This window comes from Artemia franciscana, chromosome 1, assembly GCF_032884065.1.
Source record: "Artemia franciscana chromosome 1, ASM3288406v1, whole genome shotgun sequence".
Lineage (NCBI taxonomy): Eukaryota > Metazoa > Arthropoda > Branchiopoda > Anostraca > Artemiidae > Artemia > Artemia franciscana.
Window position 1 is genome coordinate 47,177,573 of NC_088863.1, and position 26,126 is coordinate 47,203,698.

Genomic DNA, 26,126 nt, shown 5'->3' on the forward strand with positions numbered 1-26,126 from the left:
TTTTAATGTCGCTCCTTACTTTCAGCTATAAAAATTAGTTTTTTTTATTTATCAACTGTAAAAACTGACGAATGGTAATAATATCAGATTAACGACGCTTCTTGAGTACTAAGATCCCTGCGTCTGCTCTGCAGTGCATTGCTGCAACATGATTCGATCTCTGGGTCCCGTATTACCAAACTAAGGTCAAACCCACTGCGCTACCACAGGACAACTGACTGACGAATGGTGTAGAGGTCTTTAAAATTTTTAAAAACTTCGCCACCCAAGACCGTATCCAGGGAGGAGAGGGTGTGTTTTTGAGTCCCTCATCCCCGAAATTTTTTTCTGACTCGTAAAAAATGACAACAACTACATATAAAAATATTTTGGATACATTTTTTCTGTAACCCCCACCGAAAAAAAAATCCTGAATACGCCCTTGGCGCCACCCTAAGCCGCTTCTCAAGGATAGATATGGCCTGTAGACTCCCTTACAGTTAACCAGAGATTAGTAATCTACGATAAATACGATATAAGTTCTGAAAAAAACTAGCGCATATTTCCAACTAAATTTGCCTTTTATTTCTTTCAGCTGCTTCTTCTGTAGCACCAACACACACAAACTTAGTAGGTGAACGGATTTGTTTCGATTTCTTTTTGAAATGAAGATACAGAAAACCTATTTTTTTAAATCTTAGGGGGGATAAATTTTTTTTTGGATGATGTTCCAAATAAGAATAAATTTCTTTTTCAAAATCTACGGGGGAACTACCCTACCTGTCAATTGGCATTCTTCCATTCTTTTGGCCTTCGAACGTGTTGCGGTGATTTGACTCCTGTCCGCCATGTAGGCTACTGGGGCAACTTCTATAGCGATTGGGCTCTATCAACAATGAACCTCTTAATGCTTACTTATTGAAAAAAAATATGGTATACCAAAGGATGTTGTTTTACCAAGTAAAGCCAAAGGCTTTTGATATACCAAAGCAGAAACCAATAAGAAGATATATCTCAAAAGTTTAAATTGCTTTTACCACACTCACTCAAGATTTTCTTTTTACTTTTAAAAAGAATATCCAATAACAATAACGTTTTGGCCTTCGAACGTATTGCGGTGGTTTGACTCCTGTCCGCCATGTAGACTACTGGGGTAACTTCTATAGCGATTGGGTTTTATCAACAATGAACCTCTTAATGCTTATTTATTGAAAACAAAATATGGTATACCAAAGGATGTTGTTTTACCAGTAAAAGTTGAAATTGCTTTTATCACACTCATTCGGGATTTTTTTTTTACTTTTAAAAAGAATATTCAATAACAATAACGTCGTTGAGCTATTATTATTGGTGCATGGTCGTGAACATACACGACTTCAATCACTGTACGATTTATTCAGAAATTTTCAAATTCTATAGTTTAAGCAATATCCTGGTTTATCTGACAAAGAATCTTAAATTTAACAGAAAGTATACGAACGATAAGCTAATACAATTTTTTCCCTTTTTTCCACATGAAAAGGGTAGTCAAATACAATAGAAAAACTCAAATTCACTTTTTTCAATGAATAGACTCAACAAAGAAAATTCCAGAACTGCTTTCGTAGAAAAAACAAGAGTGTAATGAGAGGATATGAGCTAGAAATAGACTGCTTTAACGCGAAACAGATATTTTATGGTCTAGAGCTACTTTTACAGGGACGCTAATGGGGGTGGGGGTATTAGCAAAAAAGCAATTTTTTATGTTGACGGTCTACAAACGATTTTCCTGTTGCTCAGAAAACACGCACACTTCACGGAGGTAGTTGTTCCAATCGACAACCGTTTGTTTAAAAATGCCTAGCTCTTGTTGACACCAGGCCACAGACGATAATTAGTTAACCCATAAATAAATGAAACGAACTACAGTAACAAATGGTATTTTACTTTTATAAAGACGTATTGATACGTAAAAAGTAATGGTGTATCCATTGACGCAGTGTTTTGTTTTGGGCAACAATCCCTTATCCTGGAAAAATATAATTGCCTGTTCCTCGGTCCTTGGCAAATTCTAAATCTTGATCTGAACATCCCCGGTGAGACACTATTCTATCACTAGTCAAAGCAAACTAACCAGTGTCCTCAAGAATCGCTTAATAATGAACTAAAATGAACTAAGTCAATAATCACGTTAATAATGGACTTTTCTCTGTCTTTAAGACGGTCAGCCAACGCTGAAGTTCCTAATTTAATAATTCACAAATGATCTTCACAATTTTGCTAATAAAGTATTCTATTTTCCTCACATTTTATCGTCACCAAACATCATTTCTCGAGCGTGTTTTATATAATAGACAAGGACCAAAGCCGTTTTTGGATGAAAATACGGTAATTGTTTAGTTTCGTCAAAAGCTGTTTAAACTGGAAACTAGAAATGCCAATTCTAAAGCGCATCCATTTCTGGTTGAGCAAACTAAAAATGCATAAAGCGGGCTTACTTACAATTAATATTACCTATGGAGCGAAGCGTATTAGTCCATGAACCCCGCGGGCAGCGGACGAGGTCTGTATTCTATATTTATGTAATAAATATAGAGTACAGACCTTGCCCCGCTGCCCGCGGGGCACATGGACTAATACACTTCGCTCTATAGTAAGCAAAATCGGACGTTAGTTGTGTTCACAAACAGCTGGCTAGTTTAAACTCGAAAGTGAAAGTGAGCCATCTTGGATATGAACATTAATGGATGCGTGAGTTTTTTAATTAGCTTTCGACTTCCTACTATACAGAAATTACCAGTGGTAACTGGAATTAGTATTTAAAATACAGTTTCATTCATACTGTACAACCCCAACTTTTCCCTCGGCTTCAAAACCCTGCCTACTTTACGCATTTTTAGTTTACCCCATGTAAGAGGAGGGTCAACCAGAAATGGATGCGCTTCTAGAATTAGTATTTCTAAGTGCTATAGTATGGAAACTACTATTTATAAGCTATTATTAGATATTAAATTTCGTTTGAAATTTTGTCCCCCTCAAATTTCTGTGCCTGGGGCAAGTGCCCCCTCTGTCCCCCCTAAAGCCGCCTCTGTGTATGGGATGAACAGAGGGGGGGGGGGTACAACATCAAGAAATCGACCGCATGGAAAGAGCCTAAAAGAAAGAATTTAATTCTAGCATTTTTGTTTTATTAGCATGTTTCCTTCAGAAAACCTGCGAAAATACAATTTTACCGGAAATATTACCAATTAATTTATTACAATCATTTCCCGGTTTCTATTGGTGAGGGTTATTCTACATGCATTTTATTGCAAATAACTGTTCTATAACGTTAAAATTTCGTTGTAAAAACTTGTGGTTATGGTAGCGCCTTCAGTTTTCCGATCCCCCGTCGCGAACAAAATCTGATGAAAATGGATACAACCTTCAAGTTATGTGTATTAATACTTACATCATAAATTGATTAATAAACTCTTCAACAAATTCAATCTATGTGATTGATAAGTTCCCCACTCGAGGAAACAGACGTATCCTCCATCGTACAACCCAAATTAATTAAAATAAACGAGTTAACATATTCTGTTATGACTTACCGATTAAGTCTCAAGAGTTCAGTTTCGAATAATCCCAAGTTGAAGTTTCCAATTTTCCAACTTCGAGTAATCTCTAAGTTGAGCACCGGGATGAAAACTGAAGTCTTGTTAGCATTTACTTGAATTATTCCATGAGGCGGCGGAAGACCCGCGTCGTCGTAAGCGGCGGTTGAAGGACGTATAAAAGTGACGTAATATGAACAGAGTTACTTCAAACTATTTTTTTTAATGCGAAAATTTGTTTTTATAAAAATAGAGGGCCAAGTTGAAGCTTAAAACGAAAAAAACTACTTTTTCCCAATTTATGAAACGCATATCTACAAAACTAACTAAAATAAACTGACTCGTAACACTTGCCTATATTGGCAGAATTCAGAAAAACTAGCACTTCACTAAAAACAGAAAATTAACCCCAAAAACAGGATATTCTCATTAGAGTAGAAAAGTTTTTGACTAGAATGTAAAAAACGGAGAATAATTTTATAAAAATCTCAATTGCTTTTCGCCAGACATGTGATCGAGAACTTTTTGTATAAGCACAATTTAAACTGTCATAGAAGTTTAAACAAGCTTAGTTTTCAGTAAAGCCCTAGTTTTTCAGAATTTTAAAGGTATGGAAAGTAACACAAGTAAGATTGAATGGGCTAGTTTTGCAGATACATTTTTTGCATAAATTATAAAGCAATAATTTTTGGTCATCTTAAGCTTCAGCTTCACTCTTTATTAACATCAGCAAAAAAATATGTTTCGAGAATTAATTTTTATTTCTTGTAGTTTTTTTAAATATACACAATAAACCTTACAAAAGATAGCTGCAAAACTAAGGCGTTGAAGCAAAAAAGTCAACTTGAATTGTTGTGCAAATAGGGCATTAAATACAGATTTTACTTCCTATCTCTTAAACGTTTCCATAATATATATGTAACTTGGCAAGTATATAGGAGTTATCTTGGATAAAAATGGGTACAAAATTACCTCTCGCGCTGAAATTCAAGATCGTTGGAAAGAACATTTCCAAGAAAAGCTAAATCTCACAATAAATCCAGATCCTGAAGTGATTCAGATGTTTCCAGCACAAATAAAAAAGGAACCAACCTTGCCATCCTTAAGTTTTCTGGTAGAAACTGTTGTGAAATCCCTCAACTTCAATAAAGCACCCGGGGGAAACGGTTTACAAGTAGAATTGCTCCGAGTAGAATCTGACGTTATTACCGATATGTACCATCGAAAAGTAATAGCTGTTGGGGAAACAAATGCTACTATGCCCTAGGTTCTGGTCAACATCTGTCATAGTTCCCCTGCGCAAGAAAGGATCCAAAAGCCATTGCAAAAACTAGAGACACATATCACTTACTTGCCAACCCGCTAAAATCCTCACGAATATACTCATAGACCGCATAAGAAACATGACAAGATATTTTATACCTGAGCATCAAGCTGGAGTTTTCTACCTCTACAGGTGTTCTCCAAGGATGCCTACTTTCACCCAGTGACACTTGTCCCTGATAGCACAGGAATAGTCTTGGGAGGATACTTTTTTACCTACTTGCATATGCTGATGACATTAATCGTCTGAACGGAAAAAGAGAGGAAATCCAAGCCAGCGCAAACGCTATCGACTAAACAGCTAGTTGCTTTGGAATGAAGATAAACACCTGCAAGAAGATGAGAGTAACACGGCATGCAGAGACTGTTCCCCCCTCACAGAAGTCACTATTCGGGGCAAGGAAGTCGAATGACCGATTTATTTACCTAGGAATTGTTCTGACATCCACAGACAACTCCTCAAAAGACATCAAGCGACGCCTGGCTCTTGCCTCCGCAAGCTCCCTTACCTTGACCGAGTATCAAACGAAAAACTGCTGTCCTGCTTGGATTACCCTCAAACCATCATGCAAAGTTGCAGACCATCAAACTCCAAAGGCTTGGATGGTTAGGACACGTTCAGCGTATGTCCCCAGCCCAACTGCATAAAATAGCCAATGAGGGAAGAATAAATACCTCTCACCCCAGGGAACGACCTTCCAAGCACTGGTGGGAAAACTTGTGTGACCACTCCGCCCAAGTATTGCTGAAGACTGCAACAAAAAGAGAGGCATACCGAAAATATTGCTATGATGCCATTAGAGGAGAAGCTCCAAATCGGCCAACCCGGCCAGATGGGAGTGACGTAAGTAAGTAATCTTTAAGAAGCTGCCGACAAATATTTCAATTATTTATGAAGTAGCATTCTTCAATAAATGCCACTAAGATTTATACTTGCGTTGCTGATTTCCTTAGACAGCTTTCCATCAGATTTTCACTCACTAGCATGATGGATATATTTGAGCAAAAGTTTTTCCTTGGCAGAAAATGGCACTTTTTTGTGACATATTCTCTTTCATGATATAACAAGTCATAACAAATTCTAATTTCCATTCATATGGACCCTTGGGAATATCTACAACATCTGATTCAATAAGATCATCTCTGGAAAAAAAAAGAAGAAAAAAGCGAGGAGACGACAGTTATACTACCCATGCTAAAATGCGGTTTCCCTCACTTTCCAATACGGTGGACTGTAAACCTCCATCAAAGGGTTACAGACCATGAAAAATCGACTTGCTATCTCACAATTTTCATTCCCCAGCCTTTTGTCTCTTAAAAAATTGACATTTTGCAGAACAATATGGCAAAAATTAAACTTTGCTTTGGCGTCTCTCTTTTGTTCCTTAAAAATGATACTAGATATTACGATCTTCGTTCAAGAGAGTCTTTTACAATTATTCTACCATCTTACAGCCCTTGGTTTGGTACGATCACCCCTGGGAAAAAGCGACACGTCAGGGCCAATTCTAGGTGTTTAAATGTTCCAATTATCTTTCCTAAACCCCTTACATCTCTTACCCTCTTACATCTATTGTCTCAAGTGAAGAAATAATTGGAACTTTGTGCTAATTATACCACAGAAACTGCAGGCCACATAGAACTTCCTTTTAGAGACCTAAGCCTCGGAAGACTTAATAGTCTTTCACCGTCTATGAGTTTGATAACTCCTGAAATAAAACTATAATTCAAACTTACAGTTCATGGAAAAGAACTGTAAGTAAGGAGCACTGTGGATAAATTTAGACAGTACGATCATTCCCTATCTCAATCATTAAACAAAGCCGGGCCGAGATATAAGTGCTCCGGAGAACATTTAAACAAGTATAAACATAAGCAACATTAATTTTTTCACAGGTAGACAAATCAGATTTCTCTTGAAAGCAAAACTTGGCTTCACCTTTGAGTAGTGAAGGGTCTTTGGATACTACCGGCCAGTACCCTTGGTGTCGCTTTGGATACTACCGACCAGGACTCCCATTGTATCTGCTCTGTCGATTTTTTCCAGGCACTTATTTTGGTTTCATTCCAAGAATATACATAACAGTAGTGAGGGTGTTCCAGGTCCAAAGGCAGCTCTATCCCTTCGAATCCGAGTCCCAAAAATTTTAAAGAAAACTTCTTCAAGATGCAGGTGTATGTTACGTAATAGGAGGTTTCCTCAGAGACGCAGATGTCTGTTAGGTAATAGGGATGATTTTCCATACGATGCATGTGTTAAATACTTAGAAAACCTTCAGCATCCGCTATTTAAGATGCAAGTGTTACTTCATAGTTTCTATGGTTGTTTAAAAAACCTACGAGGGCCCATCAAATCATGTTTTCTTTGAGTGTTTAAAAACCTACGAGACACCGCCAAATCAGGATTTTCTTGATGGTCATATCATAGTTTCTTTGATTGTTAAAGAACCTTCGGGCCCACTCACGTAAGGAAATACTCCCGACTCCTCATCAACCAGCATTTTAATGCTTTACATCCATTTCTTGTCAGCAAACAAGGGATTTTCGCCGACATTTTCTATGGGCAGAACCGTTAGAGAGTCTAAACATATATTGATTTTCCTAATAACAAAGGCTTGTTGGTTAACATAGAGTGTACCAATATTTGCAGGAAACAGAAGCGTCAAGTGATCTGCTGTTATTCTAACAGGAATCGAGTAGTTCTCTTTGTCCCCGGGGGTTATAAAAAAGTGGGTACTACAACAAACTTCCCCATCAGTCTTGTATTAGATTCTGAAAGTGGCATGTCAAGGTTTTCTAAAATGGATTCCTATAGAGATTTGAAAAAGGAATCGACCTCTGATTAAATTTTAGTTATTTTCTACATAAATAATGACGAAGACCATACTACCTTTCCATAATAAAAATACAGAAGAGAGAATAATGAGGACTTTTTTCCCAAGATAGTGAACCAACAAAACCTATTTGAATATTTCGGCCGTATATCTAAGGGCCGTCTTCAAGAAAGAGAATAATAAACAGTATTATTATTTACTGATTATTATTCACTTTGTTGAAGACGGCCCTTAGATATAGGGCCGAAATATTCAAATAGGTTTTGTTGGTTCACTGTCTTGGGAAAAAAGTCCCCATTATTCTCTCTTCTGTATTTATATTCTCTACATAACCCTATGAATACCCCTCCCCCACCAAAAAAGGTGTGAATACCCAAGTTCAACCTACTATAGTTCTCTGTATTGAAACAGCAACTCAAAACCCCCTCCCTCATGCTACTGCACGATTCCCTCAGTGATAAATTTATCTTATTTTATCACGTCAAATATTCTTTACTGCAAGAGCCATGACTCCTATTAAATCCCTTTAAGCATATTCCATCATCAGGCTAAAATTGTATAAGCTGACAGATGTGTTTAACCCAAGTTAATTATCATCCCTCCTGTGTAGGGTGTATGTCAGCTTAAACCATAATTACTGTAGGACATGCATCAAAGATACATACCGCTAAATAATTGCATAAAAAGACTCGCTTTTATATTAGCTGCTCTCGTCTAAAAAACATCAGCACAAACAAAGTGAATTGTTGCACAAAACGGTCACATAAATGTATTTCATTTAGACATTGAAAGAGAGGCGCGTATAATATTCTTTTGTTATAGCAATGAAAAATAGCAAACAAGCATCTTTTTTGAGAAAAATATTGATTTGTTTGAGAAAGCCCCCTCCTCCCTTAATAGGTTAAGATTTAACACTAGGCAACAGAGTAAAACTTTACTGATTCTGTAGCTTTTTTCCTCTAATGCAGTATACTATTATACATATTTCTCATAAAAAAAGTTGCCTGAATACTCCAAAAACTTCAACTTTAGCCATTTTTTGCTATCTTAAATACTTGTCTTGACAGACATACTTGTCTACCTTACATACTTATCTTGGCAGGGTATTTTGAGGCAAGTATCAGGCTCAATATATCGCTCTTTAAAGAGATAATTGTGAGCTAAGGCATTTTACCCTCACTAAAATTCGCAGGCAGCAGAACAATACCAAATTTTTGAAGCTTTTTCCATACTTTTCTTTCAAGAAAGTTTCTTTTACTCTCCCGAGCCGTGAAAGCTACTTCTAAGCTTAAATACTTGCATTTAAAGCTGACAATTTATGCTGGAAAGCAGTTGACGATAGGTTTCTGATAATGATAAATAAGGAGGAAAATTTGAGTAAATAAGGGGGAATATTAAATTTGAATTTATTCTTTTTTTTCAGAAAGTTTTGCTTATTACATCTAAACGGCACTGTACAAAACTTTTATAGCTCAAATACAAAATAGACAGTTTTCGTCTACTATCACTTATAATAGAGAAAATAAAAATAAAAAAAGAAAACACTTACGGTCTATAATATTCACCAATTCAAATTTTTCTGTTAAATACCCCATTTTGGGTCTACCCACCTCTTAAGAAAGTTCCTTTGAACCATATTAAATTTCACATTCATCTCAGAGCAAATAGGTTGCGTTTCATTTGCTAATGTTTCCCCCCATAGTTCCGCATCATTACAGCATTTTTTAGATCACATTAAGGTGGGTGGGAAAGCAATGGGGTTATTTCTGAAGGTTAAGAAAAAATAAGATGTATTTTAGCAACATATGTTCTTTTTATACAATAAAACTTCCATAAATGATCAAATAAAATGTATTTTTCGTTTCATTGAAAACTAAAATTTTATTTTTCTATTACAGGCAAACCCTAGGAAGAGCTTCCTCCCCCTAATTAAACGAGGGTAGGAGCTGGTCCATCCTGGCAGAGAGGTGAGATTACGGACCCATCTGTTCTCCCCAGACAAGGCGAGAGTGCGCCCTCTTCAGCTCCCGACTCCCAGGGTAAGAATGCCAGCCCACCAGGACCTGTAATCCCCCTACCAACCTATGATGTGGGGTCTCCTACCCCCATTTAAGATGGAGCTTCCAATCTTAATGTAAGTAAAATTAATGATATTCATTCATAGATAATCCCGGACAAAAAATTACTGTTTTTCTAGCTAATGTATATTCTTTCTAATTTATTACAGGGAGCCCTGTCCATAGTTTTCAGGGAAGATCCCCTTGGCCTCCTAAGAGAGAAGTAGCCAAAATAACACATTCTTTTCCGGTTAGTAATGAGCCATGACCCGTTAGTACTGAAGGGTTTGAGGTGTCACTGGTCCTTAGATTACTATAATACTCTTTTAACAGCTTAAAATCATAAATGCTTCAAGGGCGTAAGAATTTTTATTCTCTTTTCAAACCAGGAATGATTATGTCACAATATGAATAAACCAGCTGCTATTAGATTTCTTTGGTGAAGAAGCGCTAATGGACATAACTTTCCCTTCGTATGTATTTTTATGACTCTTTAAGACGCTATAATACCAGGAACATAAAGAGGGGGCACTCTACCTTGCATTTAAGTGATAAGTTCTGCTCTTAAACTCCTCACTGGTAATATGCGGTCTATGGAACCAAAGGGTCACTTTGGGGGTTCGTGCATGATACACTTTCTAACTCTCAAATTCTTTACTGGTAGCGTGGTCTCAATACATCCGAAGGATGACTTTCGGGGTTCATTTATGATATAATAACCTAGAGCTGGGTAGTGAGGTACTTCTAGCTCTGAACGCTCACTCTTAAGTGTTAGCAAGCGTCCCACTCAAACATTTTCAGACCAATATATTCTTTTTAAGCCTAATGTAAGTCCTTTTACAGGATGATATAAAAAGTGTTTAAGGTTAAAAAGGTTAAGCTCTTATTATTTTCTAGGTTCACATATAAGCACATATGTGACTCACCCCCTACACTAGGGGAATACATTGAGAACATATTGTCGCCGCCTTCAGAATTTCGTGACATTTAAAGTAATATCTCAGTGGAAGGTGAACATGACGAGGGTTTTGGATGGGGGATGAGCCCTATTAATATGCTTTACCACAACTTTGATCTACTTTGTAGTGAGAGACCTTGGCCTCGAGGTGGAATTATTCGATAATATAATTAATCATGGGGAAAGCGGCTTACCCCATGCTTTACCTGATTTTTATTTAGCTGATTCAGCTCTGTACAATATCTGTGTTTTAGGGATGAGTTTGGAGACCCCTGCAGTAATTTTGCAAGTGGGCACATTCAGTAGACATAGCACACTCCTATGTCATCAAAAATCGGGCATTTCTTGAATGGCGAATTGGGAGACGGAAGGTAAAAACAGTTTGAAAACATCCATCGCTCATATTATATTCAAAAAACGAAAAGTCGGGCGAGGTGTACTCGCATTACCTGCAAACGCAGATGCAGACATTTCATCCGGACTTACAAAAATATGAGGGTATTTTTCGGATTGGGTGGGTAGCATTTTGAATAGGGTTGAGAATTGCAATGAAAATGGGGTTGGGTCAACAGTTTTATTTACAGAAAATTAAGAACTTGATGTTACTAAGTCTAAAAGAAAATTTTGTTTTGAGAGGGGAGAGGTCGAAGGCTAGTTTCAGAAAATATAATGCACATTTAAAGGGTTGTCAAGGTGTAAAACACTTTTGCTTCTATTCGGGCTTAGTATTCAAGTATTGAGTCCTCGTGGAAGGACATAAACCCTCAAAAGATGATGCAAGTAAGACAAATTTAATTTGGCAGTTAATGTTTGTGGGAAGGGGGCAGATTTTCCTACAGTAGATTTTAACTGTTTAAAGGGGAAAAATTATGTATAACTTAAGGGGATGACATTATTGAGAGGGTAATGAATATTTAAAGATTGGGGTTTCAGTGTTAAGGTTTGGCACAGAGTATGAAGAGGGGAACTTAAAGATAAAACAGGTTATATATTCCGGTCCGTGGAGACGTTTCGGGTGAAAATGTAATCATGTGGTTCAAGAGCTTTCAAAATTCGTTCCTACAGAGCGATAAGGTGGAATTAGACACCGAGGATAAACTCATGGACATGTGAGATTCATCAAACTCGAATCGTTTTAAAGAACATGAAGCCATTGCAGTGTCTTATGCCCATAGGCAAAGAGACTCGGGTAAAACCATACAACTGGCAGAGGTGTTTGAGACATTGGGTGAGGAAGATTGTGTTTTGATATCTGATTTTGGAGTGTTTCAGGTATGTGATTGTGAGAAGCTATTAGCCTGTTTCTCTCTCGTTGTGCTTGTATGTCTGACCGGATGTTTGCTTGTCTCTGTGTCTGCTCTGTGTCTTTGTAAGTGCTTTTCTCTCTCTCTCTCTCTCTTTATCTCTCTGTGTGTGTTTGAGAGGCTGTTTGCTTCTCTCTCTCTCTGTGCCTGTGTGTTTGGGCGGTTGTTTGCTAGACTCTGTATTTTTCTGTGTGTTTTCTTTGTCCTTTTCTTGTGTGTATGTCTGACTCTGTGTGTTTGTATGTGTTTTTGTAATTTTTCTCTCTCTGTGCCTGAGTGTCTGAGCGGGTATTTGCTTGTCTCTGCGTCTGTATTTGTACGTTTGTGTGTCTGATTCCCTCTCTCTCCTCTCCCCCCTGTGCCTGTGTAGCTGTGCGGCTGTTTGTCTGTCTCTCTCTCTCTCTGTGCCAGTGTGTCTGATCGGGTGTTTGCTTTTCTTTGTGTCTGTCTTTTTCTGTTTTTGTCTTATTCTTTGTGTTTGTATGGGTTTTGTCTCTATCTCTCCCTCTCTCTCTGTATGCCTGAGCAGCTGTTTGCCTCTATCTCTCTCTCTGTGCCAGAGTGTCTAACCAGGTGTTAGCTTTTCTCCGTGTCTGTCTTTATGTGTTTGTGTTTCTGACTCTGTGAGTTTGTATATGTTTTGTACCTCTCTCTCTCCCTTTCTCTCTGTACCTGTAAGCCTGAGCAGCTGTTTGCTTGCCTCTACGTCAGTGTCTGTGTGTCTTGGCGGGTGTTTGCTTGTCTCTGTGTCTTTCTTTGTGTGTGTGTGCGTGTATCTGATCTGTGTCTTTATATGAGTTTTTGTCTCTCTGTCTCTCTTTCTGTGTCTGAGAGGCTGTTTGCATGTCTCTCGTTCTTTGTGTTTATGTGTCTGAGCGACTGTTTGCCTGGCTCTCTTTCATTGTGCCTGTGTATCTGAACGGGTGTTTGCTGGTCTCTGTATCTGCTTTGTGTGTCTGACTCTGTGTGTTTGTATGTGATTCTCTATCTCTCTCTCAATCTTTCTCTCTCTGTGCCTTTGAGTCTGAGCAGCTGTTTGCTTGCCTTTCTCTCTGTGCCAGTATATGTGATTGGGTGTTGGTATGTCTTTGTGTCTAGCTTTGTCTGTTTGTGCGTCTGACTTTGTGTGTTTTCCCTCTCTCTCTATCTCTCTCCCTCTCAGTAGCTCTGTGTGGGTAGATCTGAGCGAGTGTTTGCTTGTCTCTATGTGCGTCTTTGTGCGTGTGACTTTGAATGTTTGCGTGTGTTTTTATTTCTCTCTCTCTATGCCTCTGTATCTGAGGGGATGTTTGCTTGTCTCTCTCTCTCTCTCTGTGTCTGTGTGTCTAAGCAAGATGTTAGCATGTCTGACTTTGTGTGTTTGTGTGTGTTTTTGTCTCTCTTTCTCTGTATCTGTGTGTCTCAGCGGATGTTTACCATGTCCCACTCGCTATAACTGAGTATCTGAGCTGGTATTTGCCTGCCTCTGTGTGTGCATATGCGTGTATTTTTTCTGCCTCTACGTGTTTGTATGTGTTCTCTCTTTCTCTCTGTACCTGCGTGTCTGTGTGTCTCTTTCTTTATGCCTGTGCGTCTGAGCGGGTGTTTGCTTGTCTCTGTGTCTGTCTTTGTGTGTCTGACTCTATGGGTTTTAATTTGTTTTGTCTTTCTCCTGTTTATGCCTGTGTGTCTGAGTGGTTGTCGGCTGGTCTCTCTCTTTGTGTGCTTATGTGCCCTGGTGGATGTTGTTGTCTCAGTGTCAGTAACTATGTGTTTTTCGTGTCTTACTCTGAGTGTTTGCATGTGTTTTCGTCTCTCTACCTCTGTGCCTGTGTGTCAAGGGCGGTTGTTTGTTTCTCCCTCTCTCTGTGCCTGGGCGGGTGTTTGCACGTCTCAGTGGCTGTCTTTGTGTGTGTGTGTATGTATGTGTCTGACTCTGTGTGTTTGCATGTTTCTTTCTCTCTCTCTCTCTCTCTCTCTCTCTTTCTCTCTATCTCTGTGTGTCTGAGCAGGTGTTTGCTTTTCTCTGTTCCTGTCTTTCTGCGTTTGTGTGTCTGACTATGTGTTTGCATGTGTTTTTTGTCTCTCTCTCTGTGCCTGTGTGTCTGACCGGGTGTTTCCTTCTCTCTGTGTCTGCGTTTTTGTGTGTTTGACTCTGGGTAATTGTATATGTTTTTGTCTCTATCTTTTTCTGTGCCTGCGTGTCTGGATGGCTGTTTGACTCTCTCTCTCTCTCTCTCTGTGGCCGTGTATCTGACCGGGTGTTTGGTTGTCTCTGTGTTCTATCTTTGCGTGTCTGACTCTGTGTGTTTGTATGTGTTTCCCTTTCTCTTTCTTTGTCTGTCTCTCTGTGCCTGTATGTGTGAGCGGCTGTTTTCTTCTCTCTCTCTCTTTTGTTCTTATTTCTCTCTCTGTCTGTGTGTCTGAACGGGATGTTTACATGTCTCTGTGTCGGTCTCTGTATGTTTGTGTGTCTCACTTTGTGTGTTTGTATGTCTTTTTGCCTCTCACTCTCTCTGTGCCTCTATATCTGAGCTGCTGTTTGTATGTCTCTTTCTGTGCCTGTGTGTCTGAGCGGGCATTTTCTTGTCTCTGTGTCTGTCTATGAATGTTTTTGTGTCTGAATCTGTGTGTTTTTCCCTCTTTGTGACGGGGTTTTTACTTCTCTCTCTCTCTCTCTCTCTCTCTCTCTCTTTATGCCTCTATCTCTGAGCGGGTGTTTACTTGTCTCTGTGTCTGCCTTTGTGTGTTTGTTTGTCTGTCTGTATGTATTTTTTGTATCTCTTTCCTTTTCTATCCCTGTGTGTCTTAGCGACTGGTTGCTTCTCTCTCTCTGCGCCTGTGTACACAAGTGAATGCTTTCTTTTCTCTGTGCCTGTCTGCGTGTTTATGTGTCTGACTCTGTGTGTTTGTATTTTCCTCTCTCTCTCTCTCTCTGTACCTGTGTGTCTGAGCGGCTGGTTGCTTCTCTCTCTCTCTCTCTCTCTCTCTCTCTAGTAAAATGTATCATCTAAAAATCTTGGCAAAAAAATGCAGAGCTTTTAAATGAGAGGGTGTTTGACTAAGGACATATAATGGAATGTGGTCAAAGAATTTCATCAGTACCAAAAGACAAAAACTTAGATTATTTTTGTTGATCATAGTGAACAGGTTCAATGTTCCTTTTGTGCAGGTGTGGTTGGAAACTAGGAAAAGTGTGACGTTCCTATAGATGAACATAGAAGACACTTTGAAACATGTCCTTTTCTTCAAGGAGTTGACGTTGGAAACGTTCCAGTGAAACCTCTTGCTTTAACTGGAGGCTATGACATTTGTGAGCGACAAATGAGACGAAGAATCTATAGTCAAAACTATATTGATTTTCGTCTGCGCCACCAAGGCACAACTCCCGAACCTTACATTCGCAAGAAGAAATTAGCGCTCTTAAACGAGAGGATGTTAGACCAATGACGTTTAATGGAAGGTGGTCAAAGAATTCAACGATACCAGAGAACTTGCAAAAGTTGGATTCTTTTTTTTTGTTGGCCACAGCGACCAGGTTCAGTTTGCTTTTTTTGCAGGTATGGTTGGAAACTGGGAAGAGGGAGATGTAACTATAAATGAACATATGAAATACTTCAAAACATGTCTTTTTGTTCAAGGAGTTGATGAGGGAAACATTCCAGCGAAACCTTCTGATTTAACCAGAGGCTATGACATCTGTGAGCGATCCTTGTGAATGCGTTCCCCTGTCAAAATAAAATACTCTGTTAAAAAAAAAATCCAAATCCCCCTCCCCAAAAAATTATTTCCAAGAAAATTCTAAGCCCCCCCCCTAAAAAAAAAAATTAAAAAAAATCCCAAAAAGTCCAAAAAATAATTCCAAATCCTATAAATATTATATTTCCCAAGAAGTTCTTAGTCCAAAAAAGTCAAATAAGCCCCCCCCCCAAACGAAAAGTTTAAAAAAATCGGGAACGGGGTATTAAGGCCCTGGAGGGGGACATGGGCGTCTGGTGGGGAACTCGGGGACCTAAACTCACGCCCAAGCCCGATAATAGAAAACCGATGTGCTCAGGACCGTTACATTACAAAAATGATACGTGGCCGGTTGCAGTCATTATAATTTTTGGGTACTGAAAAAAGTGTCATTGATCATCAAAAGAATACAGCTGTCTAGCAATTATCTCACATCACTATTGCTATTTCTTCAAATGATACCAAAATAGGTGCCGGAAACAATTGGCAGACTAGATGCAATGGGAGTAGTGGCCGGTAAGATTGTATTGTTTCACAGCATGAATGATTTCGCAATACCTGATGTTCAACAGACCAGATGCAATGGGAGTGCTGGCCGGTAGTATCCAAAGGGACCGTGGGGTAGCCTATTGGCCGGTAGTATCCAAAGAGCCCCCCCCCACTATTCCTTTGTAACACTAACTTTTAAAGAATACAATTTTAAAGTAATTTATTCCAATACATACACGAAAATCGGTAATTAGAAGTGTAATTTTATTATTAGATGGTTTTAAGGACTACAAGTTGGTTTCAAAGTCCTAGTTGGTTTCAAAGGCGTTTTGAGAAAGTTTCTGCTAAAATACGTGTGCCAGAGTAATATACACTGGACCACTGGAAGATTAAATGAGAGGAGCTATTTGTACGTGCCGAGAATTTAGTAGCCAAAAATTATTGAGTTTGATTATACTTTCTAAATTTATATACGGTGGTAAGGAGCGACTTGCCTCAATAGTAACCAAAACTCTAAAAAAAAGAATTTCGATAGCAATTAATATATCAAAATATTTTTTTATACTGGTTCCAAATTTTAAAATGCATTAAGTTTTATGTTACCCGTCAAACCTAAGATCTTGTGAAAATTTGGATTTTCGAAAATGGTGAGAAACATCCCTAAAAACTCAAGCGATGTTAATGAAAACCACACCGTTTTGCAAGGAGAAAGACCACGGAAAGATTCAGTGGATTTTTCATGACACGTCAGCTATTATAAAGGACTATGGTGGGTCATAGCGTAGCTAGAGGTGGATTAGATGTCTAAAAGAGTGAATTCCAACGCCCAAATAGTCTAACTCTCCATCAGGCTTCAAATAAGTATAGAAAGCAATATACCAGGGTGGGGTTAGGAATTAATCTCTTATCTCCCTCCATTTAGACGAAGCCTGAATAAAAGTGCATCAGGGTGACACCCCTCTTCCAATGGCAGAAATACGTTTCTAACACTTATTTAAAAGCTTCATTTAACTAAACTAATTTGCGTCATGTCTCATAGAATTACACAAGGTGATATGTAAGTGCGCGTCAACTATCCTGAAGGAGGGACGATAGGCCATTCTTTAGGCGGGGATGGGGTGGACACATCAAGGAGCGTGATTTAATGTCCAAATACCCCAACTTCCATTGAGCCTTCGGATAAATATAGAATGAGTTTTGTGGGGGGGGGGGATCGATATCTAGTCTCTCTTGATTCCCGGAAAATTTTCGGTCTACGCTTTTATTATTGGCACTAAGTGGGTGGGATTATAGGGCCCCATCCATTGCGACAATCTTTATCTAGGTAGTACAAAATATTACATTCACATGCCTAACAGCATAGATGCAGAAGATGTGAGCCGGGACACCATGAGCACTACCAGGTCATTCCTTGGTGATGGGGTTTGTCAGTACTACCAGAAAATTTGTATTCAGCAGTTGAAAATGATTATATTTCTCTTTTCTTATTTATATGCAATGTTTCAATGTAATCAAATATATGCATACAATGTATTCGATATTATATCTTGGTTAGGTCTGGGCATGATTTGAAAAACGATAAGAAGTTAAAAAGAAATAAGTTTTTTCAACTGAAAATAAGCAACGTTAAGACTTAAAACAAATAGGAAAAATTCCGTATATGAGGAGATTTTCCTCTCATCAATCCCTCACTCTTTACGCTAAAGTTTAACTTTTGTCCCAATCCTGAAAGAACGACCGCTGAAACAATTGAATTTCTAAAGACGCCTTTCGACTAAGAGGCTTTTCTAAAGTTCTAAGAAACTAATGGATTGAGGGAGGACAGCCTCCCTCATATACGGCGTAATTTCAGCTTTTTACAAGTTTTAATGTTGCTCCTTACTTTCAGATGAAAAACTTGTTTTGTTTCTATTTGATAAGTTACAACTACGCCCTTTACTTCCTTAAGTTTTTGGATTTTTGAATAAAAATCAAGCTGCGATTAGGCCATGGCTAACTGGAGAAAAAGCTAAGACAGATAGTCTGAGTGAGAGGCAAAGCAGGCATAAGCATTTTTCAGGATTGTATAAAAATGATGTCATTTGCACTTGTTGATGGATACTCTACCATCTATCCATCCATTATAGGGCAGAAGTATGGTAAATAGTCATAGAACTAAGGGATGATCGAGATTTTTGGGTTGACTCATGACCGACAGTGTCCACTTGAATAGTATGCAAAATGGGGGACTGAATTTGTTTGGACTCAGAGGCGAACAAGTGACCTAAACCTCAAAGGCTTGCCCGCTTAGAGACAGGGGACTGCTATGTTGACCGAAAAGTCCCCTGGACTCGCAGGCGAAAGGAGAGACCTGTAGTTTTCCAAGTGTTTTGGTAAGCGGCACGGGTAAACGGCGAGAGTGGCTATGACTCTCTTATTGGACAAACACTTGTTCAAAAATACTTGTCCAAGAACAGTTAAGTTATTTTGGTTCTTTTTAATTTTTGTAAATGTATTCAATAAACGTTACAAAAGGGCCTTCCTTCAATTCAGGCGATGAAACTAAAGACGTCAACATGATTTTTTGTGAAAATAGGCCATTAGAACAGGTTTTACTTCTTTGTATCCCTTTAACTTTCCCATAAGATATTTGCAATTTTGCCACGTAAATAAATAGTGTGTGGGGTATGTTGTTACCGATCTTTGAGAATTAGCTCACACAAAATCATTTACTTCCATGAAAATGAAAATAATAAGTTGATTTTTTTTGCATTAAATAGTTGCTTTAAAAGCGCGTTTTTAGTTATCACTTACTAAGGGGGTTGAGAGTATAAAAGAGACGGGGGGGGAGAGGATAGTAAACTTTCAAGCTAGGCCTTTCAATCGTCACTCGTTTTGCTTCCTAGCCTTTTCTCTACCAAAATGACACTAAAAAATGCGGTTTTGGCGCCATATGACACTTAACAATGCAATTATTAAGACGAATTTATAAAAAGCAGTATCTTTTCATTGTGCCGTTAAACGTCTCTCTATCATATGACTGTATTGCGCTAGCCCCCCCCCCACAAAAACAAACATATCTTACCAGTGATATGCTGCTAACAGTATTTATTTAATGTTATTGACTTACAGTTCCTGACACGAATTGTTCGAATCGGGGGTTCTATCGAATGGCAATCTCTGAATTTGCATTACCGATACCACTTGGTAAAAACTTGAATTTTGTGGCACAAAAAGGCAAAAATGCCACTTTGCACGCACGACATGTTTTGAACCGAAAAAGGTCGCCATAAGCTAATGGCTCATCAACAATCCCGGTTTTTTAACAGCCACATTTATGTCTGACGATTTATGAAAAAACATTGAACTCACTATTTCCCTGTTTCATGTCATACTGTAGAGCTTGATCTGTCTACTGTGAAGCCATTTTTCAAGATGGGAGGATACTGGAAATCCTCTGTTCAAAGTTTTAGACCGTGACAAATATTTCATAAAATTGATGCTTTGTCCTACAAAATGGCAGATTTCCTTGGAAATGTCACTTGCTGAAAATGGCACTACATATTTTCCATTTAAATGAATCAGACACCAATATATCAACACCACTAGTTGCTAACGATTGTTCCTGGTAAAAGAAGACAAAAAAAAAAAAAAAAAAAAAAAAAAAAAAAAAAAAAAAAAAAAAAAAAAAAAAAAAAAAAAAAAAAAAGAAATGGAGACATACCAATGCTACCCGTGCAGAAAAGTGATTTTCCTTATTGTTCAAGGTGGGGGCTGTAGTTCTCTTGAATCTTTTTTGAGTATGGTGATTTCATTGGTGCACTTTTCGTTTTGATCTGATGCCATTATCAAGGGGTCTCAGGCTCTCTTTTGAAATTTTCATAAATCTGATTTCGCAATAAGCTTTTCCTATTAAGATTAACCAAAATAGTGGTTATAATTCTTGAATTTGTTTCAAACAGCACTTTTTTTTCTCGATAGACAGTTTTTTTTTTATAAAACGCGCTCTGTGGGTCATGGTCCACTCTTTCCTAGGTTGCACCTACTGCTGATTGAATTTTCGAATGAGAAGTGCTGATTGGGAAAAACCAATCAGCTAAAGATAATTTTTTTTCGGAGGGGGTGAAGGGGGACGGAATATTTAGCAGAAAAAACTAGAAGGCGTTTAACTCTCGTATACTTTGTCTAAAGATCTCGAATAAAGGCCTTTTACCTCCATTTATAAAACCCATTTGCTGGTTAGAACAATATTTTTTGTTCTTTAGTCGAAGAAATCTTTGGTGTCGAAACGCTTCAAAGTAATTCTAATGCTTCAAAATGGGAACATTGCAAAAACTAGACAACTTGAGCCGCGAAAGTAAGCCGCCTAAATTTCAGTTCACTAAAAACCAGCACCCTTTTCACAACTTGACTTTAACCTTTTTATAACCATTTTCCATCCCAACAGGTTCTATGGGGCTTCTCCTTTTGTGACTAGGAGACAAAAAGTATCAAATTTGCAACATAGGCTACAGAAAAAGGTGACATTCTACGCAAACTTACCTACAAAAAAAAAATGTTGTTCTTCTACTTTTTTTTTGCTTGTTTTTTAGTCTATTAAGTATAGATCGTTTATCGCATCAACATCGAAAAAAAACTGCAAATTTTAACAGACTAAATTTTAGATGACAATCCGTTTTCATTTTTATTTACAATTAGTTGATACAAATGAGGGAGGACTAAAAAACAAAGCTTAAAAAAGGCAGGACTAGAAGCAGGGAACTGCGTTTTAAGCTCCAAATGCAATAAACTGCATTTGCTCAGAACTAGTCTTGAAATTAGCGACTAAACTTTAGATGACCGATTCTTGAGGGATTGCTATATATCCTTGAAAGACAAAACTACCATCGCTAATTTTATAATAGATTTCAGAAATTACTCAGAGCCAGGAAATGGTGAAATTTTATAGAATTTAAGTTATTTTAGAAAATAATTGGCAAAAAGCATAGATCACCACCTTTAGAGGAGTAAATTTACTCCAAGAAATAGATATTGTCACATTAATTATATGTAAGCTGGCAAGTATATGAGAAGGAGGGGCTATGGATCCATAACCTCTCCCCCATATGGCTTCTGATTAAGTTTTTTTTTTTTAGTAGTAATCTCCGTAATGTACAATTTTTCCCTGCAACACGACCCGGATAAGCGCCTTTCCGCAAGGAAGCAAGAAGTTTTGCTCCCCAAGAAATTTGAAGTAAGTAACTGTACCCATCTCTGGAAAGATTCGTTTTTTATTTGACACTGCCTTTCTTTCTATTTATGATGCTTTAACGTTTAAAGTGTATCTTTGCTGCCCAGCTTCTGTGTTTTCCTTCACAACGCTGTACCTTTAAATGTAGGGTTAATTGAGTATTACTTTGGTAAAACAAAAACTGATTTAACAACTTTTCTTTGCGAATTGACACCTCTAACAATGGTCCTTTATCAATGTCATATAATTCTATTATCATTTCGACCCATTTTTTCTCTTCACATATGTTAATAGAAGCATTTAAATTGTCCTTTCATACAATTAATTGTCTTCATCGGTTTAATTTAAACTGTCAGACACTTCATCGAAATGAAGCATTATTAACCACTGAATATAAAAGAAACCAGAGGAGCAAAAAAGATGTTGTTGGAGAACAAGGTTGAAATACATAATATAGGACAAGGCTGTAGAAAATAAACTATTTGCTTGCAACCGTTTCTTTAACTGATGTTTCAACAACGCTGAAAGCTCCTTTGAGGAAATAGCCCTGGACGGCTGATGTGCTTAGATCCTTTGGCGGCAATATGGGCCCATCTAAGGTCTGGTATATGTACCTGAATACACTAAGTTAAGGAAAAGTAAGAGGCAGAAATGGAAGAAGAAAGATAGGGTGATATAGAGATTAATTCTGGAACAAACCATTTCTCCCTCAATTCTATTTATATTTGATTACTTTGTAAAGTGAGTTTTTACACACAGAGGTCCAGTTTGTCTGTTGAGGTGTGAACCATTATAACTTTCTGCGGTTCAAAACAGACACTCTTGTTATCATTAGTTATTCAAAAGACTATGACAATATACTTTGCGTTTTGAGCGAAGCGCAAGTTGAACTACACTATATCTTGGGAAGTTGAATAACGATTTCAACCACTATATGATTGACAAAAAAAAAATTGTAAAACAAATAAATTTCTTTCCACTTCTAAAAATATATGCCACAATAAGCAAATACATTCCGCATGGAAAAGAAGCAAAAGACTCATTAGCACAGGGTAACACAACCCAAATTCAAGGGAATCCTACGATCCTCAACGAAGGGCTGGGGCGGCTGACACTACCAAAAATAGCTTTGGTGGAATTCTTGCCCACAAAATACTTTCGATGCAGTAGGCTACTAAATTTTCCAATTATATACTTTTGTAGAAGCACGGGAGGAGGGTTTCTAAAGGCTAGGACTCCTCGTTGTCCCACCATTTTACGATTTTAGCCCATGTTTACCTTTACTTTCAAATTATTCATCTACTCCATGCTGTTTTAAAGAGCCCCACCTTCCCTGCCAGAAAAGTCATGCATATAAAATCTGCTAGCTACCCCCCCCCCCCAAGACTGGATTGGTACTATTAAAGTTATGACGACTGTTGACCGCAATGCGAATTAGGTTATGCAAAGAACCTGTCGTTTCAATCGATATCAGCCAAGACATGATTTAACTTGGCAATGATGGATATGTAAATCATTTCAAAAAGATAAGTTAACATGCGAAACAATGGGATGGATCTCTTAACAATGAGGTGAAGTAGTTTTTTTTCTGAAGACTTTTTTCTCCTCAAGAAGATTCTTGCCTCTTAATTCATCCCCCCGCCCCACCCAGCACTGAGGGCTATAAGGACCAAGCTTCCATTTACTTTGTTAAATATTGAATTGCGCACTCAGTTTCAAGATCAGCTCTTAAAGCTGCATTTTCAGTTTACATTCCATCCCAAGTTACACATCCTGAATAAACAATTGTAGTAGTCCAGTAGGTTATCCACTAAAAATAAAAGCATTACCCAATTTATTGAGAATCAATATGTGCCATCAAATCAGAAGAATTAAGAGCATGTTAGATAGGTCGTGGTAAAGCCGGATAGAAAGGGTAAGCGACCTACAGGTATTCGGATGAATAAAGTATGCGTCGGCGGTCGGTTACTCCGGAACAAACCCGATGAGCCAATGGACTTGAAACACTAAATGACGGAAGGGCATTTTAGTTCATATGCAATTGATTAATTCCTAAAATGCTGGAAAACTGTTGCATCACCTGGTATAAATATGGTAATTTGTGGTTGAATTATGGAAAGTGGTAATAGCAAACAAGACGCCTCATTAATGTTTTGTGGATTTCTTTTTACATACATGTAAAAACATAAAGAATGAATTATGTGCTAAAGTACAGGTTCAGAGTTCACACCGCCCATATTCGCTACAAATCAACCACAATAAAAATTACCACACAGTTTTAACAATAGTAAAACAATTATTCAGAGCGGGTATTCACCAGGAAACTGAAAGTAAAACAAATCTACACTGTCGTTTAATGATACTTCATTAAAAGACAGGCTGAGAGTGGGCCTATTAAAGAGAGGAGGTTAGGGTGATAAGACAGACGAATTTCATGAAAAAATATAGGAAATTACACGAAAAATATAAAAATATTGAGATTTCGGACTTGAGGGCAAATTTTACCGTAAAAGAAATATGTATCCCGGTTGATTCCTAGAGAAGAAGAACACGATGTTGGAGATACCATCGTAAGTTTTTCTATACTGAGGATGAGAGCCACTCACATACTAAATAAATTAAAAAGTGAATTTTGGAAAGTTTACGGGAGTTTTTAAATTTTTTTAGAAAATTCAGTTTGAACAATAACTTCAATTATTACAACAATTAAGCATAATGGATTTTTCAGAGCACACTTCTATGTAAAAAAAAAAAAAAAAAAAAAAAAAAAAAAAAAAAAAAAAAAAAAAAAAAAAAAAAAAAAAAAAAAAATGCTCGACATTCTTGTCTTTGACAAGTCGCAGTTTCCACTTTGTTTTCTATTCTTTTCACACAATTCCGTTATTTTTACCCTCTAAAATAAACTCTTGCACAGAAGCTTGCATAACAAATATTTTAAAAGTACATTTGAGCATGGAGCTCACGAGAATGGCTCTAAATCTTTCTCTTTTTTGGCATAAAAATTTGAAGCATAGATCCGAAATGTCGTCAATACGTTCACCCAGAAAAATATGTTTGGTACAGTGAGAAAATGACTAGGAACGCAATATTTTTCAATTGCCCAGGAGCAAACACACTGGTGTTGTCTAATTCAATCGTTTCTTTTTTGTCAGGAGATTTTTTTCAGCAAAAGAGAATCGCTAAAACCGATAATGTAGCCATATTTCTTTGCTAGTTTTTGTCCGTTTTGGGCATTTTTGGTATTTTGCCTGATACTTTATCGCGAAAAAAATAAAAGTAACTTGTTACTTTTATTTTTAAGTAATTAATAAATTAATTAATTTATTTATAATAAATTAATTTATTTTTAAGTAATATTTGTAAACCCAAATATTGGGTTTTTGATGTTCTGACTAATTTTTTTTACCTCAACTCTCTTTAAACATTTTTTAAAACATTTAATGTTTTCCTTTTGCCTCAACTTTATTTTGGGACATCTTCTATTGATATAAGACGAAATAGTCAGGCGAGGGTTTGCTTAGTACAGTCGGTTTTCAACTTCTCGATTTTTTTCATATCTGCATTGTCTTAAAATTTACATTATTCTCAAGCTCAGCTAATAGTCTGCTCCCCATTGATTGTAGGACTTGGCAAAGGGGGTATCAGGATTTGGGCTCGACACTAAGGCAAATATCTTCTTCTTTTTTCTCAAAAATATGACTGTTGCAAATCGTTGCAAAGTCGATCGCCTAAATAGTATCTAAAAATAGCCAACCCAAGCCTTTTCTTCTTGTTCGGTTTGCGTTGTTTATTATTTCCGTTTTATTACTCCCACTTATTTATTGATTAATTTCCCTGAAAATGGAGGAGTATGAAAAAAACACAACACAAGGGGTCTAGAAAAGCTACTGAACAGAAGCCATCAATTAAAAGTCGCAAAACTTAGAAAGATCTCAGGCGTTTGTTTTGTATCCTGGAAAAGTGACAAGGTTATGGGCAGAGAGAATATTTTCAGATTTATAGTAAAAACTATCTTAGCTATTTCAAACAGTTCGTTAACTTTAAGCATAGCGACTATTTCAGTGTAACTAAAAAAATTGAAAATAAAAGTAGGAATTTAGGTTAGGAATTGAGTAAGAATTACGAACTGAGGCTCAGACAGAGCCTCGCTCTGTCAGATACGGCATTTTATTAATTTCTGATTCTACTGTCCCCTTAGATCATCTGGTTAGTGGCCACGACAGAAAGCTAGAGAAGTCTATTATTTCTCATTAAAAAATTGACACTAAATTAAGAAATAGCTGTCAAAGTTTTTATCCAATTTGGGCTCCACCATCTCTCCACTTTTCTCTGGTTGGTCTTTCCTACCCAGAAAATCAGATTTACTAGAGACCGATAAGGCCACTCAGGGATATTTTTAATAATAATGTAGCGCTAACTTAGGGAATAAATTAAAACCTAACCTGTGATACTTCTAATATCCGGATATGGTTCAAGGTAAAACTGGAACACTATTACCAAGCACTGTTATTTAAAACCCTATTGGTTAATAGTTCACAGTTAGTTCACACAGATGGGATTCCCATCATTCCTCAAAGAAATTCCTTCCAGGATTGATCGTTTTCTCGTCATGTCTTTCTGTTGGATTTTTTCAAATTTTCCCCTTGGAACCCGATGGGTTTCATGGGAATTCCAAGGCTAA

At 37.5% G+C, this 26,126-nt stretch overlaps 2 protein-coding genes and 1 long non-coding RNA gene across 4 annotated transcripts in view; 1 reads left to right on the plus strand and 2 right to left on the minus strand.

Moving 5' to 3' along the window:
• LOC136030681 (uncharacterized) overlaps nt 1-3,706 on the minus strand; it is a 152,292-nt gene extending 148,586 nt beyond the window's left edge. Inside the window, exon 1 of one of the 2 annotated variants that reach the window (XM_065709762.1) lies at nt 3,552-3,706. Coding sequence is in view for 1 of the 2 variants with exons in the window: in XM_065709757.1 (XP_065565829.1) it covers nt 760-773 (14 nt within the window). In the remaining variant the exon portion in view is untranslated. Of the gene's footprint in view, nt 1-759; nt 789-3,551 lie in introns of those variants that run through there. The other variant, XM_065709757.1, reaches the window with a different exon arrangement.
• LOC136030716 (uncharacterized) overlaps nt 2,559-26,126 on the plus strand; it is a 32,764-nt gene continuing 9,196 nt past the window's right edge. The window contains exons 1-3 of the long non-coding RNA XR_010618347.1: nt 2,559-2,709; nt 9,610-9,845; nt 21,351-21,448. This is a non-coding gene — a long non-coding RNA (uncharacterized LOC136030716). The remainder of the gene's footprint in view (nt 2,710-9,609; nt 9,846-21,350; nt 21,449-26,126) is intronic.
• Nucleotides 21,771-26,126, minus strand: part of LOC136030675 (nonsense-mediated mRNA decay factor SMG8-like) — a gene marked incomplete in the record, with an annotated part of 107,437 nt that continues 103,081 nt past the window's right edge. The window contains 1 exon segment of the mRNA XM_065709743.1: nt 21,771-22,059. Coding sequence (XP_065565815.1) covers nt 21,924-22,059 — 136 coding nt within the window.